The sequence below is a fragment of the Typopeltis vanoorti genome, chromosome 23, assembly GCF_054136105.1.
Source record: "Typopeltis vanoorti isolate ZY-2024b chromosome 23, IOZ_Tvanoo_1.0, whole genome shotgun sequence".
Taxonomy (NCBI): domain Eukaryota; kingdom Metazoa; phylum Arthropoda; class Arachnida; order Uropygi; family Thelyphonidae; genus Typopeltis; species Typopeltis vanoorti.
In genome coordinates this window covers 6,316,658-6,338,023 of record NC_143571.1, presented here as the reverse complement: position 1 = coordinate 6,338,023, position 21,366 = coordinate 6,316,658, and the positions used below count along the sequence as shown (strand labels likewise).

Sequence of the window (21,366 nt, the reverse complement as noted above, 5' to 3'; positions counted from 1 at the left end):
TCAATTTAGTCAGGAAATCCTGCAGACTTATACTGCATTTGTTTAGAAGTATAATGTCTAAATAAATACGGTATAATTCTCCAAGATTCCTTGACTAAATTAAATAATTGTTGTAATTATAAAGAGCTGAAATTAACATATCCAATTTTGATATAGAGTTTAATACCCCTTTCCTTCATAATGTAATCCATATAGATGAAGAATAAGAGTGAAGATTATGTGCACCCTGGTCTCACACTGACTTAACATCAAGTCATTTTCCTGTACATCTTTTATTTCTAACTGCATATACAACTCAAATATAGACCAAGTATTGATTGATATAATGTCCCATTTATATCATATAACTTTAGTGTATTGAACAGCTTTTCTCTTAGCACCTTCTTGTGTGACTTTTCCCATATCTACAAAACTTACTCTAGCTTGTTCCTCTCTAAGCTTCCCTTCCACAATTTTTCTTAGCAATTTCTCAAGAATACTTGCATAAATCTTATAAGGAATTTACCTACTAAGTAAGAAAATTCCACTGAATTCTCATGTTTAGTTTTAATTCCCTTTTTTTTACAGGTGGGTAGGATGAGCTTTACTGCAGTCAGATGAAATTCGACCCCCTGTGACAAGGCCTTCTGAATTATGCAGTGTAGCCACTGCAAAACTTTTATACTCCACATCTAGTAAAAGCTGCAATTAATCATATGGCAATGTATACTAGCATTGTGTATGAAAAATATACATTGATGGTTCTAGATTTGACTTCTTCCATATATTTTGCAACCATTTTGAGGCTATAATAATATAATTTATACAGACAAAATACCCAATTTACTGCATTGATTCTGTTACTGAACAGTAACTCTAAACAGCTGAGTATCTTACTAGGACCAATGAAGAGGGATAACATAATAAATAATCCAGTTGTGTAGAAGTTTATTTGCATAACATAATGCAACTGATGTGAAGTCATTACCTTCTATATACAAGTAGCCCAGTCAGTCCAACCAACCAAACTTTTTAAATTTGTGCAAAAGTGACTGACTGAATGTGCAATTAGTATTAGCCCATTTGACCTGATATTAATTGCTGGCCTGGCTAAGAGAGTGGTTAAGCATATCTGCTCTCAAAGGCTGCAGGTTTCAATTTCACCATAGGCATGGATGGGATTTGTTATTGTGTAGGAAGATGAATTTTATCAACCAGTGTGAAACCATTGTCCCACTTATTGAATGCCTGAAGTGGCTTGCAAGTTTCACGTTTGGTCCTTAGACCAAGATTTTGAAAGTTTTTTTCACTTAATTATACTAGAAATTAAAGATGCCAAAAAATTATATCCCTGGTTTCATCCTTTATCCAAGTCAAAGCAAACAATGTTTGTGCATGAAGTAACTTCATGATTGGACTACTTGCATATAGAGACTAATGACTTCACATCAACTGCCTTAGTATAATATGCCTTAGTAATGCAGAAGTCATATTGGAAATATGACTTCTGCATTACTTCAACCTTGGTGTCACTCCCACTGATGAGACCTCAATAAAGTTGAAAATCAGTCTGGGTAGCAGCCCTTCCCATAATGTATAGCATTATATATGCTATATATAATGCTATACATTATATAGCATTACATATATAATTCTATACTGCATTATATAGGTAATGACCATAATGCAACTGATATGAAGTCATTACCTTCTATATACAAGTAGTCCAGTCCTGAAGTTACTCCACACACAAACTTTGTTTGCTTACACTTGGATAAAGTAGTCATATATATATATATATATATATATATGTGGCGATCAGCTTTTACTCGGTTGTTATACATTTGAAAAAAATAGATTTAATGACTCCAAGACCGAGATAACATATAAAGATTTTAATGATAAATACTACTAGTACCACAGATTTTGTTTCTCATATTAAAGATATTCCCATCGATGATAATGATATTCTAGTTAGTTTTGACATTATATCTTTATTTACTAACGTTCCTACGGACGAGGTACTTACATTACTACAGGACAAATTATCCAAAAAAATGTTCACTTTATTAAAGCATTGGATTCATTCTGGTTACTTCAGATATAAGGACTCCATTTACCAACAAAAACAAGGCCTGGCAATGGGCAACCCTTTGTCCCCAGTGCTAGCTAACATCTTCCTTGAAGACTTTGAAAAGAAAGCCATATCTTCCTTCTCATTTAAACCAAAAGTTTGGAAAAGATGTTGATGATATATTCATTATTTGGAATCATGGGCACACAGCTCTCACAGATTTTCTTCGTCATCTAAACATCCAACATCCTAATATAAAATTTACTGCTGATATAGAAAATAATAACTCTTTACCTTTTTTGGATGTTATGCTTACACGATGCTCTGAAAGATTAAAAATCTCTATGTACAGAAAACCTACGCATACCAATAGATATCTGCATAATCTTTCTCATCATATTCCACCACAAAAACTTGGAATTATATCTACCTTAGGACACAAAGCACGTTCTCTCTTAAATGAACAAGATGAACTACAAAAAGAAATGAATCACCTCACTCTTATTTTTAAACAAAATGGATACTCTGAAAAAACAATTAAGAAATTTCTTCTGAACCCTCCTAAGCAGTGCACAACAGAGACTATTAATTTTAAAGGTAGCATCTCCATTCCATACATTAGCACAGTCTCTAAGAAAATAGCTAAAGTCCTTAAAAAATATAATATCAGGACCTTCTTCACCATACTTCCAAAAATCCGCTCTCTAATCAGCCATCCAAAACCTACTCATCACAACCTTAAGTACCCTGGAGTATATAAATTGTGGTGTGATTGCAATATCCCATACTTTGGTCAAACTAACAAATCTATTGAACAACGCATAGAAGAGCATAAGAGAGACATCTCATACAAAAGATCTCATGCAACTGCGTTATCCAGTCATGTTCTTTTTTCAAATAATCCTAATGATGACCAACAAAGCCACTCTGTATGCTGGAATAGATCAGAAAATATTTTTCGCTGTGAAGATGAGTTTGAAAGGAAAATCGTAGTATCAAGGGAAATCCTACTGAACCCGGTCCACTTAAATAATAATTTAAGTTATAACATCCCAGATAGCCATGCTGCAGTTATTCAATATTGGCGTTCACGTGAACTTGCACGCACAATTGCAACAAACAATGGCACGCCAGTTGGAACAACTTGAAAAATACAACGTTTTTATGTATCGATTATGTGAGGCAATTTGTACCTGTAATTTCCAGTTTGTTTAAATAAGTCAATGTTTATTAGTATTCCTTTCCTTTATAAATACCCGAAGAAGGCTGCTATATGCCAAAATAGTAGTATTTATCATTAAAATCTTTATATGTTATCTCGGTCTTGGAGTCATTAAATCTATTTTTTTCAAATATATATATATATATAGAAAGTATTTTACCTTGGGTATAATAAATGTTAAAAAATACCAAGTAATTTTAAACCTGGTTTTACTCCATTTCCCAAGTAAGCAAACAGACAAACAAGTCAAGTTTGCGCCTGCAAGTGATGCAAGTCTAGCTGATCCTACAGGCAGTGCAAGACCAAGGCAACTCGTGGTAAAGGTGGCATAAGCTCTGATCACTAATCTTAATATTTACTCTTAATGCCAAAACACATCTCCAAGGAGGGGATGTATGCTGTTTTGTATTAAAGGCAAGGGGCCACTACCCAGACCGGTTTCGACCTTTATTGAGGTCTCATCAGTGGGAGCCAGGCTAGAAATACCAAGATTTAGTAATACAGAGCTTATAAGTATTTTACCAGAACAAGTAACTTGTTCTGGTAAAATATATATAATTATAAGTATACCATAATATAATTATAATATAATTATATTATATTATATTTTATATATAATATTATATATAAGATATATAATTATAAGTATACCATACGTATACCATATAATTACAAGTTACCATAAGGTGTTTTAACCTTGGTTAAAACACCTTATGGTAACTTGTTCTGGTAAAATACTTATAAGCTCTGTATTACTAAATCTTGGTATTTCTAGCCTGGCTCCCACCGATGAGACCTCAATAAAGGTCGAAACCGGTCTGGGTAGTGGCCCCTTGCCTTTAATACAAAACAGCATACATCCCCTCCTTGGAGATATGTTTTGGCATTAAGGGTAAATATTAAGATTAGTGATCAGAGCTTACGCCACCTTTACCACGAGTTGCCTTGGTCTTGCACTACCTGTAGGATCAGCTAGACTTGCATCACTTGCAGGCGCAAACTTGACTTGTTTGTCTGTTTGCTTACTTGGGAAATGGAGTAAAACCAGGTTTAAAATTACTTGGTATTTTTTAACACATATATATATATATATATAACTACTACTATTAACTCGAAGTTCGGATATGTTCATTTTAATATAAACTGACTAAAAATCTGAGAATTATAGCAAATTGAAATTTATTTGAAAAGGCAACATGTTTCGTCAGGATCGACTTCTTCAGGCGTTAAGAACATAGAAAGCTATTAAAAGACACTGAAAAAACATTGAGACACTCTAAAACTATAGCTTTAGAGTGTCTCAATGTTCTCTATATAAGGATTTGTGCTTTGCATTATGGGATACTAAGGCAACTGATGTGAAGTCATTAGCTTCTATATATTGAGTTAGCAAATAAGTTCATTCGGTTTATGCGTTAGTACAAGTTTACGCCGCTTCGCCTGTCGCTATTGTTGAGCTACCGCGCAACACTATTGTGCAGTTGAAAGGCGACATTTCATATAACCTTTCAGTGAATTTTCGTTCGGCCTACTTCAGTTGCGTGTGTGTGTGTGTAACATATTTTTAGAAATGGAAGGAAATAACGTACATTACCGGCATATTTTGCTTTTTTATTTCAAAAAAGGCAAACGAGATGCAGAGGCCCATAACAAAATATGCAGAATATATGGGGATGGTGTCTTAACAGAAAGCATATGCCAAAAATGGTTTGCCAAATTCCGTTCTGGAGATTTCGACATCAGTGATGCGCCTCACGCTGGTTGCCCGATTGAGGTTGATTCGAGTGTTGTGAAGGATATCATCGACAATAATCCATCACAAACAGTGTGGGAGATTGCTGCAGTACTGAACATATCCCATACAAGCATTGAAAACCATTTGCACAAGCTGGGATATGTTTCAAAACTCAATGTTTGGGTGCCACATGAATTGACTGAGGCCAATATGACTGCTTGCACATCCATCTGTGATTTGCTGCTATGTCGTCAAGAAAATGACCCATTTTTGAAGCGGATGATTACAGGAGATGAAAAATGGGTCGTGTACGATAACGTGGTATGTAAAAGATCATGGGGGCACAAGAGCGAACTGCTGAAAACAACCTCAAAAGCAGGATTGCACCCAAAGAAGATAATGCTCTCTGTGTGGTGGGATTATAAAGGTGTTGTCCACTATGAGGTGTTAATGTCAGACAGAACGATTGATTCAACTGTCTATTGCTCACAGTTAACGCAACTGGCCCATGCGTCCTGAATTGGCAAATCGGAAAGGAGTTGTCTTTCACCACGACAATGCCAGACCCCACATATTGTTAACAACCCGGAGTAAATTGTTACGTCTTGGCTGGGATGTTTTGCCACATCCTCCGTATTCACCGGACCTGGCACCTTCCGATTACCACTTATTCCGATCGTTGCAGAATTCTCTGAACAAGAAAACCTTTGCTAATGAGGAGACTGTCAAAAGACACCTGGATCAGTTTTTTGCCAGTAAAGCTCAGGAGTTTTATGAACGCAGCTTAATGAAGTTGGTGGACAGATGGCAAGAGGTCATTGATAAAGAGAGTCAATATATAACTGACTAGTATGTATTATATATATTAAATAAAATGCGTTTCATTCCACTCTGAAAAACCGAACGAACTTATTTGCCAACCCAATACAAGTAACACAATTGTGAAGTTACTTCATGTGCAAACTTTTTTTGCACATGAAGTAAATGGAAAAACTCATAATAAAATAAACATATCAGTACAACAGATTTTTGGATTCTACAATTAACACATTTTTTGTATGACATATGTATTATATACTGTATTCTTAAAGTAAAATAAGGTAGAGAAAAGAAAACATTATTAAGAAATCATAAGGAAGAGAAAATATATTTACAGTACTAGTTTATATTGTCTGTCAACAAGATGAATTGTCCGTCTGTCAGTGCCTACATCAACATTGTCTTATATGATACAAAACAATGTAGATGTTATATGTTTTACTAACACTAGAAATCAAAAATGCAAAGATAATGTGAAAAAGAAATTCATATTTATTTTTCTTTACAGGTATAACAAACACAGCAATATGATTGCTTTACAGTAGCTTAGCCTATACACTAATAAATGAATAATTATAAAATTTTTATTTTATGCTAATTAAGTAATTAATTAAACTATAGCAGTTAATTTTATGCAGTTATTATTTAATACTACATCTTTACGTTTGTTTACATTTCTTTCAAGTGCAAATGGCGCCATGTATGGTCTGTAAGTGTTTGTGTGAGTAAGTTTTGATAAATTTTAACTTTTTATAATAGATTTGTGTATATTTTATGATAGTAAATGATAAAAAAACTAGCATCTACATATATTTTGTGCATTCATGACATACCTAATTTTTACTTAATTTTTTCTAGGCTATGTGGTTCATCTTTTTTTTTCTAATTTTCGCAAATCTCAAAAAATTTTCCAATATATTTATTGAAAAAAAAAATCCGCATATAAGTGGACCTGTGCAGCTCAAACCTGTGTTGTTCAAGGGTAAACTGTACTTTTAATCATTTTCTAGTGCAGTTTTGCTCCATTAAACTTTTATCATTGTTTGCTTACACTTGGATAAAGGATGAAACCAAGAATATAATTTCTTGCTATCTTGAATTTATACTCTAGAGCAGGAGTTTCTGGGATTATGTAAAAATGAAACATAAAATTAATAAACAAATGAAAAAATTCTTTAGCTACCAGCAGTACTAATGTACTATAAGTTTACAACTTTCTTAAAGAAGAAGATGATATTGATTTAAAAATAAATAAACTACCGAGTTTACAAAATTCTGAATATAATGCATAAGATATCCAAACATTTTTTTTTATATATTTAATTTCACACAGAAATGCACTGATATAAAGTAAAATCATCATAATACACCCTCCAAGCATTATTTTTTTATATATTTATGCATATATCATGAAAATTTACAACTGACAGATTTCAACATTAACATGCCTTAAGGTTAAGCAGTTTCATTTAAAAAAAAAAAAAAAAACTCTTTACTAAGTAAGCTGATTGATTTAAGTGGAAATTTTTATAGTAACCTATCTAGGAAAAGTTAGAAGCTTATAATACATTAGTAAGTGAATAGCTAGAGGGGAAACAAACTAAAAACTGTTCTACTTTTTCAAGACATTTTAGACCTTCAACAATAATGATGGTAGTCTTATACCAAATGATTTAAGTTATCTACCACCTATCTTGCCCATTGCCTAAACAACAGTTAAGCATTTTGCTTATCAAGGCTTAGGCAAAACTGATTATTCAATCTATCATTTCTCTCAAAATTAGATGGTACCATTATAATATTTCCCAAAGTTAAGGTTTATCCAGTGGCATCATTCATCACTGCCATCTCTGTAAAAAAAAATCAAAAATAATAAAGACAATATAACAACCAAATACAGATATTATGGATTAATTTACTTTGAAAGATAAATGAGATAAAAAGTGACAGAACAGTGAAGAAAATACCAAGAGGAATGCAATCAAGACTTGAAGTAGAAAAAGCCACCAGAGTTAGGTTACATTATGAAATGAAACTGCCATATATTGGTTGTATGATATCTACTGTATTTTCTTTGTGGGAGTCTCATAACATTTTTGTAACTTTGTATGATGTAGTTTGCTCTTGCCAAACATCTTTTTAGTATTTTATATTTATTCCTGAAGAAGCACACCATAAGACATGAGATACTAGCTGAACTAATAAAAAAAAATTATATTTATGTTTATACCAGAAATTAATTTAACATTTTTATATCAGTTCAAAAATAGAACTGAAATTTTGTGAAAACTTTTTTTAGTTTTCACAAAATATTTATAGTTATAGTGATAAAAGAAAAAAAAAAAAGAAAAAAGGTAACTACTTACAGTAGCCTGGATGCTGAGATCTGATGTTTTCTGGAGGAACCATTGTCTGAGTATAGGAAAGTGTGCTACCACCACTCCAGGTATTTGTTCCAGCTAAATTAACAGAAAAATATAACTGTAATATATATATTATCTTCATCACTCAAGGAATCTAGTCTCATCATTTAATACAGTAAATATGAATTAAACAATATGCTACAGCTATAAAACAAGGTAGTAAAGGTTCATATCAATGTAAATGACATAGTATTTAGACAAAAAGTCTGAATTGCAATGCATTATATTTCCTTTCTATATATATTTAAGTTATTTATAAATACGTTTATTATGTTTTATCACTACTGCCACCAGCATATATAACACAAATACAAAGCAATTCCCACTCTACTCTTTGCAACTGGGTGATCAATTTCTTCTGTTGCTACATGGTGTTATGACAGATGGCTGTCCATTTAAATCTTTCTAATTCATGAGCACCTCAGAGATTCATTCTTTCACCTCTTCCTGCAACATCAATAACCTTCTCTCACCAACTTTAAATTCTATTCATAGTTTCACTGAACAGCAGATTTTATTGCTTCACATTTGACACACCTCTCAGTGTGCTCAAAAATCCACACTTCACTATCATTTACAAACTGTCTTTCATGTTGTTGATTTCCATGTTATCTTATAGAAGGGCAGAGATTAATCTACTTGGAGTTCATAAGAATCCAGATATCTTTTCTAAAAATTATCCCCAGTTTTTCCTAGCACTAATACCTTATATTAAAGAATATAAAGAACAACCATGCTAGAAGCAGATAGAATAATTTATATTACATAATTTATTTAATCAATATTTTGATATTCATAATGAGGTATACAGCAAAGGGAAGTCAGCATGATAAAAAAATAATTAATGTAATAGTATAATGTACTCTAAATGTGAGCTGTGGATCATAACCATGAGTCTTAATAAACTATAAGAATAAAACAAACAAAAATAAAAACGTTTTTTTTTTTTTTATAAGAGGAGGAGGGATAAACAAATTCCCATAGTTCTTATTCCTTTTAGAAGGTAAAAAAATATTTTATACCATCTTCTATTTTATATTTTTTTCAGGCAATTATTTTCACTTTAAAACAATGATACAAATATACAATGGCTATATGAACAAAGAATTAACCAATATTTAAGTAAAATAAAATAAAAAGAAGAAATAGAAATAGAATGGCTTAATATAAAAATGATGCTAAATACAGCAAATGAAAGCTTAGGAAAGATCAAAAATTTCAATAAAAGGAAAAACTGAAGATATGAGATTATGCAATCAAAGAAATAATCAAAATGAAAAAAGAAGCATATTATAAATGGTCAAGCAGTAAAAGATTAGAAGATGAAATAGAATATAAAAGAATAAGAGCCATAGTTAAAAGAGAAGTCAGAAAAAGACAGAGACTCACGGAACAAATTTCTTTCTAATTTAGAACATGATTTATATAAAATAAAACCCAATGTATATAAGATTTTGAAATATTTAAGTACAGATACTAAAGAAAACATAAAATTAAACACCGAATTGAAATTAGAAGAATTTCTAAATTTCAGTACAGAATTGCGGACAGATAAATATTTAAAAAAAGATAACTGGCAAACATTTAATGAAAAGGAAATAACGATAGAAGAATTAGAAATCAGCCTGAAAGAAACAAGAAACAGAAAATCACCTGGAGAAGATAAGTTAGGTTCAGAATTATATAAATATGCAAGAATAAGGTTCAAAGAAAGGCTCCTAGTATTTTTAAATAAAATCTATTCAACTAGTAACCCCCCAATAGAATGGAAAAAAGCAATTGTGATCCCTATCTTTATAAAAGGTAGTAGAGATGACCCTAAAAATTATAGAGGTATAAGTATACTAAATTCCTGTTACAAAATATATAGCAGAATTTTAAATAACAAACTAATAAAATATTCTGAAAACTTTATTTTAGAAATACAGAATGGATTTAGAAAAGGATGATCATGTATAGACCTGGCCTGGCCTTTTGCCTAAAGTTAATAACAGAGAAAAGAAGAGAATATAACTTAGAAACACATATTACATTTATTGACTTTGAAAAAGCATTTGAGAAAGTTAAAAGAAGCATTTTATTTAACACATTAAAAGAAAGACAAATACCATATAACATTCTGAATGATATCATAAGTATATATGAAAATAATCAAATACAAATAAGATTAAATCATGAGCTATCACATATGAGAGAGACAAACCAAGGAGACCGAGAGGGATGTCCTCTTTCAGCAACTCTTTCTAATATTTATCTAAATGAAATAATAATAAAATGGAATAAAAATTTCCATCAAAGTATTAAACTTTCTCCTACTGTGAACTTAAACACTCTCCTTTTTGCCGATGACCAAACAATAATTACAAATTCTGAAGATAACTTACAGAAAGCTATTTTAAATCTAAATGAAATAGTCAAAGATTATGGAATGATAATATCAACAGAAAAATCAAAAGCAATGGTCTTTAAAGGACAAGATCCAGTAAGAACTAAAATTGCAATAAATAACAAGATATTTTAGAACAGGTGAATTCATTTAACTACCTGGGATTACATATGAAAAAGATATAAACCTAAAATGGGCAAAATATTTCAAAATAACAGGTGTAATTAATTCTATATTTAAACCAAACCTAGTAAAAAAACAAACCAAACTAAAAGTATACAATAATTAGCCCTACCAGTCCTATTGTATGGAAGTGAAATCTGGACAATAAAATAAAAAGATTAATAACAGCTGAAATGAAGTTTATGAGAAAAACTACAAAGTATACTCCATCCGATCACAAAAGAAATGAAGAAATTATGAAAGAATGAAAACAGAAAGATTACCAAAACAAGCCTTAAATTATAAACCATTAGAAAAAAGAAAACTTAAACCCTTGACAACGTTATTATAGTTGTGCAAATTATTGTGTGACTATAATAACTGTTGAAAGACTGTTAAAAGTGAAAAACCAACAAATAAGCATGTCAAAATATAGCAGTGATAAAAGATGAATAAAACTAATAAAAGATGGTGAATTAAGAAAATGAACTTTAAAAGTTGGAAAATTAAAATTTAAAGAAATAAAAACTAGTGATAAACATGACAAGCCAGAGATGTTGAGTTAATCATCCAATTTTAAAAAGAGAAAAACTAGCTACGAGTTTGTCATGTGGTTCATGAAAGAATGAGGTATTAGGTAGAGTTTGACTTGTTCAAGAGTAAGAGAGCATAATTGCCAAGAGGACAGGATATTGGAGTGTATTGTGTATTGGTAGATTCATATCAATTGAGCTTGAGAGCAATGTAATCTAGTTTCATTTTCTTGGAAATCAATAATGGTATATCTTAATTTCACAAGCTCACAGCTAGTTCTCCCTCTCTAAATTCTGATGATGAATCCAATGAAATAGCCATCAAACTGTCACTCACAATACTGGCTTGTCATGTATATCAAAAGGTACTTATTCTTCATCTTCAACATAGTTTCCAAATATTATTTTCAGCTCAATTATCAAGTTTTGTACTAAACACTGTTTCATTCTTACCTTCAAAAATACCAACATACATATAATTAACATCTAGAAGATGAATAAAACCAATGTAAGAAGTACCAAGTTAGGAATCATCAATATAAGGAGTATTAATGAAAAGGAAATTGAGCTTCCAGAAGAACTTGAAAAGAACCATGTGTACATAATTGGTATTACTGACACAAAGACAAAAAACAGGTGATATCTTACTAAACAATAAGTATAGTATGTCATATTCAGGCAATAACAATCAAGGAAAGGAAGGAGTAGCAATAGCATTCAGCACTGAACACGAAGATAAACTTCTTGTTTGGAAGGTAGTTTCAAGTAGAGTTAAGTGGGCAAACTGCAAAATGGAAAAACTGACAATGCAACTTATTTGTGCCTTGGGCTCATAGAAGGTTCTCCTAAAGAAGACGTGGAGGAATTTTTGAATCATCAGAGCAGGCAGCTGACATAATAAAAATGGAAAAAGAAGTCCTAGTTAGAGATCTAAACAATAGAGTAGGAAATGAATTCCACCAGGCATATAAGAAAGTTTTGGGAAAATTTGGAGAAAAGGGTAAAGCTAACATTAATGGTATTTGCTGGACTTCTGCTCAAGTCATAGACTAGTCATTCAGCATATATTAATGCTGGTTTAGGATACAAGAGTGTACAGAAGATTTGAAATTGGAGGTGACTATCACTTAGTTCTAAGTAGAGTAAAAAATTAATATTACATTGAAAATAATAGTATCTAAGAAAATTAAAGATACCGATAAATTATATACTTGGTTTAATCCTTTATCCAAGTGTAAGCAAACAAAGTTTGCACCTGAAATATTTTCAGGTGCAAACTAATGACTTCACATCACTTGCTTAGTATCCCATAATGCAAAGCACATATCCTTGCAGATATGTATAATGCTATGCATTATGGGAAGGATCACTACCCAGACCTAGAGGTGATACTAAGGTTGTAATGCAGAAGTCATATTTTCATATGAATTAAAGCTGAGCAGTTTTTACAGGTAACTGTAGACTCAACTATACAAATATTATTGAAGGAAAAATTAAACAGTTTGAAAGCAAACAACACCTTAGAGCCTCAGTGGCAAACTCTGGAGGGAAGAAAAAAAAAAAAAGATCCAGTTAGGGAGGTATGTGGTGAAGTTACATGCAAATAGAAAAATAAGAACACCATGGTGGTCACAAGATGTTTAAGAACAGTTCTGGACAATAAGAAAGCATACTGAAAGTTCCTAGCAAATAAGTCTGCAGATGCCCTAAAAGAATATATTAAAAAAAAAAAAAAATGTAAGAGCTACACTATGTGTAAAAGTATCAAAAGAGAAGTCATGGGATCACTTTGGTAAGAATATAGAAAATAAATATCAGAAAGTGGCAAAATGTTCTGGAGACTATTGAAAAATAATTAGAAAATGAGAAAAGAGTAATGTAAAAGGAGTCAAAGATGATAAAGGTGACATAACTAAAGAGAAGGATATCCTAGATGTCTAAAGTAATTACTTTGCAAGACTGTTAAACAGAACCAGCAGTGACAGAACAGTAGTAGAAATTTTCAGGAGGAATGCAAACAGGACTACATATCAATACTTAAGGTAGAAAAAGTCATCCAAAAACTTGAAATGTAGAAAGGCAGCTGAAGCAAATAATATATTTGACCAGAAATGCTTAAATATGTAGGTACAAAAAGGTTCTGCAATGGCTACGCTGCATAAATCAGAGGCCCTAGTCAGAAGATTGAAATCCAGTTGATTGCAGTAGAACTCTCATAGTTCTCAACCATGAAAAAAGGGAATGAAGCTGAATGTGAGAAATACAGAGGAAGAATTTCTCTATTAAGTGTTCTAGGTAAGATTTATACAAGCATACTTGAAAAAAGGTTGAGAAAGATTGTAGAAGAGAAACTTGGAGAAGAACAAGGTTCCAGCCCAATAGAGGTTGTCAAGATTGGCTTTTCACTTTATGGCAATTGTTGAGAAATCATGGGAATATGACAAGGATCTGTACTTAAGTTTTATAAATCTGGAAAAGACATATGACAAGTTGCCTAGGGAAATCCTTTTTGAAACACTACAACTATATGGGGTAAATGGAATATGAGCAATACAGTCTATATTTAAGTTGTAATTCAGCAGTTAGAATTGAAGGAAATACAGGAATATGGTTTGATGTAAAATCAACGGTAAGACAAGAATGCACATTATCTCCCCTCTTGTTCATCATCCATATGGATCAACATTATAAAAGAAAGTGGCATTAGGCTTGATATTAGAATTGGAGATGTCAAACTTAGATCTTTGCTTTATGCAAAGATCTAAGTTTGGCATCTTCAATCTGACATTTCCATCATCTGGTCAAACGATGCAGATGATGGACTCCTAAAAACATCCAGTGCAAGTCTCCAGGATTCTCTAATTAAATTGACTAAATTAAATTAATACTGTAACAAATTTGGCATGAAAATCAACAGCATAGAGACAAAAACTATGAAAATAGCAGGAACATAGAAAACTTCAGCTGCATTCGCAATGGAGAACCTAAAAAACAAGTAAAATATTATTAGACATTTAGGCATAGTTTTTAGTGCAAATTGCATATTAAATTTGGAAATAGACAACAGAATAAGGAAAGCTGGTATGGTGGGTAGCCAGTTGAATAAATTTATATGAAATAAGAGAGAGAAATTAGCCAAAACGCTAAACTAACAGTATACAAGACAATGTTCAAACCAGTTTTAAGTTATAGATCTGATTGCTGGGTTAAGAAATAAAGCACTTGATCAAAGACTAGAGACCAAAGATATAAGAGTTCTGAAAAAAATTACGAAAGTGAATAGATGGCATCAATGACAGAATCATATAAAAATGGGGATATTCAAAAGGGACTTGACATTGTTAGCATTCAAGAATGTGTGAGTAGGGTTAATCTAAAGCATCGGTTCCCAACCAGTAGTACATGCACCCCTGGGGGTACATGAAAAAATAATCAGAAAAACAAGTAAACTATTTTATGGTAAGATAGGCATTGAACAAAAGTGTCAGTATTTAAAAACAGCTATTTTAAAAACAAGGGGTACAATTTATAGAAATGGGTTTAAAAGAGGTACACAAGTGGAAAAAGGTTGGGAACCACTGATCTAAAGTGGTTCCCAACCTTAGATAGAATGGTTGAGGATAGGTTAGCAAAACAGGTGTTTGATGCCAAGATGACAGTAAAGAGATCCAGAGAAAGATCAAGGTCTTCCTCTGGGTGTCTTAGAAGCATGAAATGTTAGATATGACATTATTGGGGTGCTGACAAGTAATATATTAATTTGGAAGAAAATTGTTGATAGGAGATTAATAATAATGTAAACTTAATCATGTGCTGTAATAGTGGTCTGAAGACCCCATGAGGGTACATGTGAGGAAACTGATGAAGATGGTCTAATTAATACTCTGAAATATAATAAATTCACAAATAACTTAATTTTTAGCATATGCTTGGAATACAGTAGAATCTTCATTACAAACCTATGCCATTTTTACTTCATGTACACTTTGATTTAAACTTTCTTTGGAGACGTAAGCAGTTTCCCAAATATTTGTGAGCTTAGCCATAGTAGAGTGACCTAAATTTAATCTGTGTTTAATCAGAGACAAATCATGACAACTATTAATGCCTATGTAATAAAACCTTGTTTTTTATCTTTTAAAAAACTTGTTCTATTTTACTGTGATCTACTTCAGAATTAAGTGCTTTTTACTTGTAATTGAACTATTTTCGATTTCCTAAAGTTTATTATGCACTGCATAGTCCTTGCTACTTTTATAAAGATATTCATTCTATCATAAATATTAATTTTCTTCATTATTTGTAAATAATAATATATATGTTTATTTTACATGGTGAAATTTTTGCTCATTTGCAAATATCCAAAATTTTCCATCTCAGAAAATTTTGGATATTTGCAAATGATGCAACCAACTCCAATGCAAAAGTTGAAACAAATACAGGAAAATCTCGCTTAACAAGAATTCAATATGCACACTTTTTTTTTTACGCTATGCGAAATTTTATAGTACGCAAAATTTTTTGTCACCAATCTGCAGCAGCACTTGTCAATGTAGCAGCCAGTTGGCAGTGCTGCAGGTGGTGTCCGGCAAAACTCGGCAGTTGACTCAAAGCTATCATTGCAAGTGCACGTGCAAACACTGTTCTCTTGCTTAATCACTTTTCCTTCATTTTGCTTTAATAGATACCAATAAGACTTTATTACATGGGTATCCAACCTTTTGGCTAAGTGAAGAGGAATTGTCTTGGGGCCGCATATAAAATGTATAATATAATTAATGTATATAAGTAACAAAACGTCATTTATTTTAAAAATTTTTTTATTATAACATTAAAAAAAAGAGGGCAGCATAAACACAAAACTAGTGAGATATTTGGCTTTGTTTATGTGAAACCAATGCATCAATGTCTGGTTCAATTACAATGATTGCAATTCATTGTAAGTTCTCAAGGTTCTTGTCAGAAATTTTTGATCCAACTTTACTCTTTGTATGCTTCATTCTTGAAAATAGTTGTTCACAAATGTAAGCACTACCAAAAAGCAATGACATGAATAAAGCATGATTATGAAGTGAAGGATTTGGGATTTAGCCGACCAAACTGTATTATTTATATTGGCTTAAACCAAATAAAAAATGATGGTACAACATGACAGAATTTCATGCAGGCTGGGGCGTCGCCTGGTTGAACAAGGGGCCACTATTGTTTTTGCCAGGGAACCAGAGCAAACATTAAAAACTCAGCTACTGGAACAAAACCTAAAACCCACCCCAACTCAGTATCACCAAAGTTCAAGATTGGTACTATCAACATAAGAAGCCTGAATGGCAATGAAATGGAGCTAGCCGAGGAAATGGATAAGTACCAGATTGACATAATAGAGGTGACTGAAACAAAAATGAAAAAAAAAAAAAAAATTGGTGAGCTCTTTCTGAGCTTTTTGTTCTTGTTGAGCAAAATGTTATATTCAGGCAATGACAATCGAGGAAAATAAGGAGTAGCCATAGTAGTCAACACTAAATATGTGGCTAATCTTCTTGAATGGCAGGCAATTTCAAGCAGAGTGAGGAACTGATATTTTGGGCAAATATCAGAATGAGGAACTGGACAATGAGACTTATTTGTGATTATGGTCCCACAGAAGGTTCCACTAAGGCAGAAGTGAAGGAATTTTGTGAAGCTTTAGAGAAAGCAACTGACACAATGAAAAATGAAAAGTTCGTCCTTATTGGGGATCTAAATAGCAGAGTAGGAAATGATTGTCAAACAAACCAAAATATTTTGGGAAAATTTGGAGAAAAGAGCAAAGCTAATAATAATAGCAAATACCTGTTGGATTTCTGCTCAGGACATGGACTAGTTATAACTAACATGTTCCAACATAAAAATGTGCACAAATTCACATGGAGAGAAGAGACAAGGAACAAGAAAAGTCTCATTGACTATGTTATTGTTGATAGTGATGTTTTCTCCCTGGTACAGGACACCAGAGTGTACATAGGAATTTGAAATTGGAAGTGATCACCATTTAGTCTTGAGCAGGATAAAACTGAATTTCATATTGAAAAGAATAACATGTAAGAAAGTTGTAAAGCAAATAAAAGTTGAGCAGCTCTCAGATGTGAACTGCAGACTAAAATACACAAACATGATTGAAGAAAAAATGAAAGAGTTTGAGAACAGGAACCAAACCTTGGAGATTCAGTGGCAAGCCCTGAAGAAAACACTGATTCATTCAGCCAGAGAGGCATGTGGTGAGGTTTTTTGTAAGGATAGAAAAATCAGAACTCCATGGTGGACACAGGAAGTTAAAGAGGCAGTGAAAGAAAAGAAGAAATTATATCAAAAGTTCCTGGCAAATAAGTCAGCTTGTGCTCTTAGAGAATACAGAGACAAATGTAAGAAAGATAAACACTCTGTAAAACTAGTTAAACAAAAGTCAAGGGAGGATTTTGGTAAGAACATAGAAAATAAATATCAAGAAAGTGGTAAGATATTCTGGAGGTGTTGTTGAAGAAGCTCAGAAATGGAGGAAAGAGTGCTGTAAAAGGAATTAGAGATGATAATGGTGACATGAAAATGGGAGAAAAAGATATCCTTGAACTATGGAGTAATTACTTCGAAAAATTGATAAATGAAACAAGCAGTGATGATGCACAGTGGTAAAAAAAAAAAAACACTGACAGGCATGCAGTGAGGAATACATATCCATACTTGAAGTAGAAAAAGCCATCAAAAGCCTGAAATGTGGAAAAGCAGCAGGAGTAGACGATATTCGACCAGAAATGCTGAAATATGGTCGAATAAAAGTCTTACAGTGGCTGCACTGCATAGTTCAGAAAGCCTGGACAGAGGGACGAATTCCTGATGATTGGAGTAGAACTCTCATAGTACCCATGTATAAAAAGGATAATAAAACTGAATGTGAGAATTACACAGGTACTTCTCTACTGAGTGTTCCCGGTAAGATATATGAAAGTATACTTTAGAAACGGTTGAGAAGGATTGTGGAAGACAAGCTGGATTCAGACGAAATAGAGGTTGTCAGGATCAGATTTTCACTTTGCGACAGATAGTTGAGAAATCGTGGGAATATAACAAAGATCTGTAATATACGTTTTGTAGATCTGGAAAAGGCATATGACAAGGTGCCAAGAGAGAAGTTATTCAATACGCTGCAGTTGCATGGTGTCAGTGGGGCATTATATCAAGAAGTACCGGGTCTTTATTTGAGTTGTAAGTCAACAGTTAGAATTGAAGAAAGTACAGGAAGACGATTTAATGTTAAATCTGGTGTGAGACAAGGATGTACATTATCCCCTCTGTTATTCATTACCTATATGGATCACATTATGAAGGAAAGTGGTATTAAAACTGATATCAAAATTGGAGATGTTAATCTCAGCTCTTTGCTTTATGCAGATGATGTTATACTTCTAAATAAATCCGCTACAAGTCTGCAAGATTCCCTGAATAAATTGAATAACTGTTGTAGTAGATATGGTAATGAAAGTCAGCATTAAAAATACAAAGACAATGATAATAGGCAGAAACATTGAAAATATCAACTGCATTGTGAATGGAGAACCTATAGAACAAGTAAAATATTTCAGCTACTTAGGCACGATTTTTAGTGATGATAGTAAATTAAATATGGAAATAGACAACAGAATCAACAAAGCTGGTATGTTAGGCAGTCAACTGAATAAATTCATATAGGATAAGAGAGAAATTAGCCAAAACACTAAATTGGCTGTATACAAGACAGTATTCAAGCCAGTTTTGACTTATGGAACTGAGAGCTGGATCAGAATTAAAACATTTACCAAAGCCTGGAGACCGCAGATATGAGAATCCTCAGAAAGATTAGGGGCATGAACAGATGGCATCAATGGCAATATCATATTAAAAACGAGGATATTAGGAAAGAACTTGCCACTGTCAGCATCCAGGAATGTGTTAGCAGAGTTAATCTCAGGTGGTATGGTCACTTAAACAGAATGGGAGAGAAAAGATTAGCAAAACAAGTCTCTGCCAGGTTGGCAGGAAAAACACTCAGAAGAAGACCAAGATATAGGTGGATTGATATGGTAAAAAGTGCCTTAGAAGATAAAAACATAAGATATGATAATGTTGGAGTCTTGACAGGTAACAGAATGATTTGGAGGAAAATTGTAGATAGGAATTGTAGATAGGTCTTATAAAAATTTAGCAAAGAGACATAATCAAATTTTTCTTTCAGTTGAATATCTGATTGCAACTCTGTACATTCTTTTTGAAATTCGAAGGTAACGTATTTTTGTTGACTGAAAATGGAGTTGCAAATATACAAAAAAATTGATTTTTTTTTCTGAAATCTTGAAACTTATTCTCAAATTCCTGTATCAAAATGGAAAGAAAGATAGCATGTTTTTCACATCACATAATAATATTACAAGTTGAAGATCTTATGGGGCTGCAAGTGGCCTGGACACCTCTGCTTTATTATATTAAACTCCTGATATGGAAAAGAGAAGAAAGCAGCAGTAATTGGACTGCATAATATAAAAATAACTGGGAATCTACTAGTGCTAATGAAGATTCTGCAGTCAGGTTTCCTGAAGAATTGCAAAGGATAATTCAGGAGGGTGATTATGACAATTGTCAAATATTGAACGTCAATGAAACTGGTCACTTTTGGAAGTGTATGCCAACAAAAACTTTCCTAGCTAAAACTGAAGCATCTCAACCAGGATACAAAGAATCTAAAGATTGTCTTATGCTTTTATTAGAAGGCAATGCAGAAAGCAACTTTAAACTGAAGCCTATGTTAGTTTATTGTGGGCAAAATCCAATATCATTAAGAGGATGTAACTAACAAAAACTGCCAGTAATTTTGAAATCAAATAAGAATGCTTAGGTGACCAAAACTCTTTTCGAAGAGTGGTTGAGCTTTTATTTTTGTCCCTTGGTTGCAGACTACTGCCAGAAAAACAATCTTACCTTTAAAGCCCTTTTGTTATTGGATAATGATCCCAGTGCATCCTAGGGGGGCTTGCCGATCTTAATGAAAATGTGACGATTGTTTTTTCTGCCCCGAAATAGAACTTCTTTACTTCAGCCAATGGACCATGGGGTCATGTCATTGTTTAAAGCATATTACCTTCATAGAACCTTCACCCAGGCCCTTCAAGCAACAAGTAAAGAGAATGCAATTTCTTTACTCGAGTTTTGGAAAAAATACGATATCAAGCAAGCAGTAGAAAATATTTATTTAGCATGGGAGGAAGTCACCGCCAGCAATACGAGAGCTGTGTGCCAAAAGGTCTTACCTCACTGTGCAAATGATTTCATTGGTTTTAATAACCCAGCTGATAACATTATTGAAGAAATTAGCACAATTGGAAAAGAACTTGGATTTAATGAACTGGATAATGAAGAAACTTGCTCGAATCCCATTCAGAACAATTAAGCAAGAATGATCTCCTTCAACTAGAAGAACAGCATGCATATGAAGAAGAAGAAGATGATAAAGAGTGCAAACAAGAAAAGAATGTTACGACTAAGAAGCTAACTGCAAAAGAATTTGAGCTAGTTTTCAATCAGACTAAGCATGTTAAGGAAATTTTGTTTGATGTTGATCCTGATATGGAACAAAGCTTCAAAATCTGCTGAAATCTTGATAAAGCGATTGCCAGCTATCGCAAACTGCATGACAAGATGAAAAAGTCTAGAACTATTGAAACATCTTTACTTAATTTATTTTGTAAAAATGTAGCTCAATTAAATGTTTAGACATTAAATAAAAATTTAAGCAATTGATTTTTATTAACTGTCATGATTTTATTCTCTAATATAGCACATAATTACTTAAGTATAAAGAGCTAATAAGCTTCATTTCGGCAATGAAAACATTACTTAAATTAAGGGGATATTAAATCCCACATAGTTTTAAAACCGAATAAGAAACTCAAAGATTTGAATCAGAGAGTTTCTTGCCAAATATAGTAAACACTATAAAGTATCGGCGACACTAGCGTTAGCCAATGCAAGT

General features: G+C 32.6%; 1 protein-coding gene across 1 annotated transcript in view; it reads right to left on the bottom strand.

Annotated features, from left to right (window-relative positions):
- The window catches only part of Med (Smad/Smad4 homolog Medea), a 278,163-nt gene that overhangs the window by 62,070 nt on the left and 194,727 nt on the right, over nt 1-21,366 (bottom strand). The window contains exon 10 of the mRNA XM_090413229.1: nt 8,196-8,288. Coding sequence (XP_090269355.1) covers nt 8,196-8,288 — 93 coding nt within the window. The remainder of the gene's footprint in view (nt 1-8,195; nt 8,289-21,366) is intronic.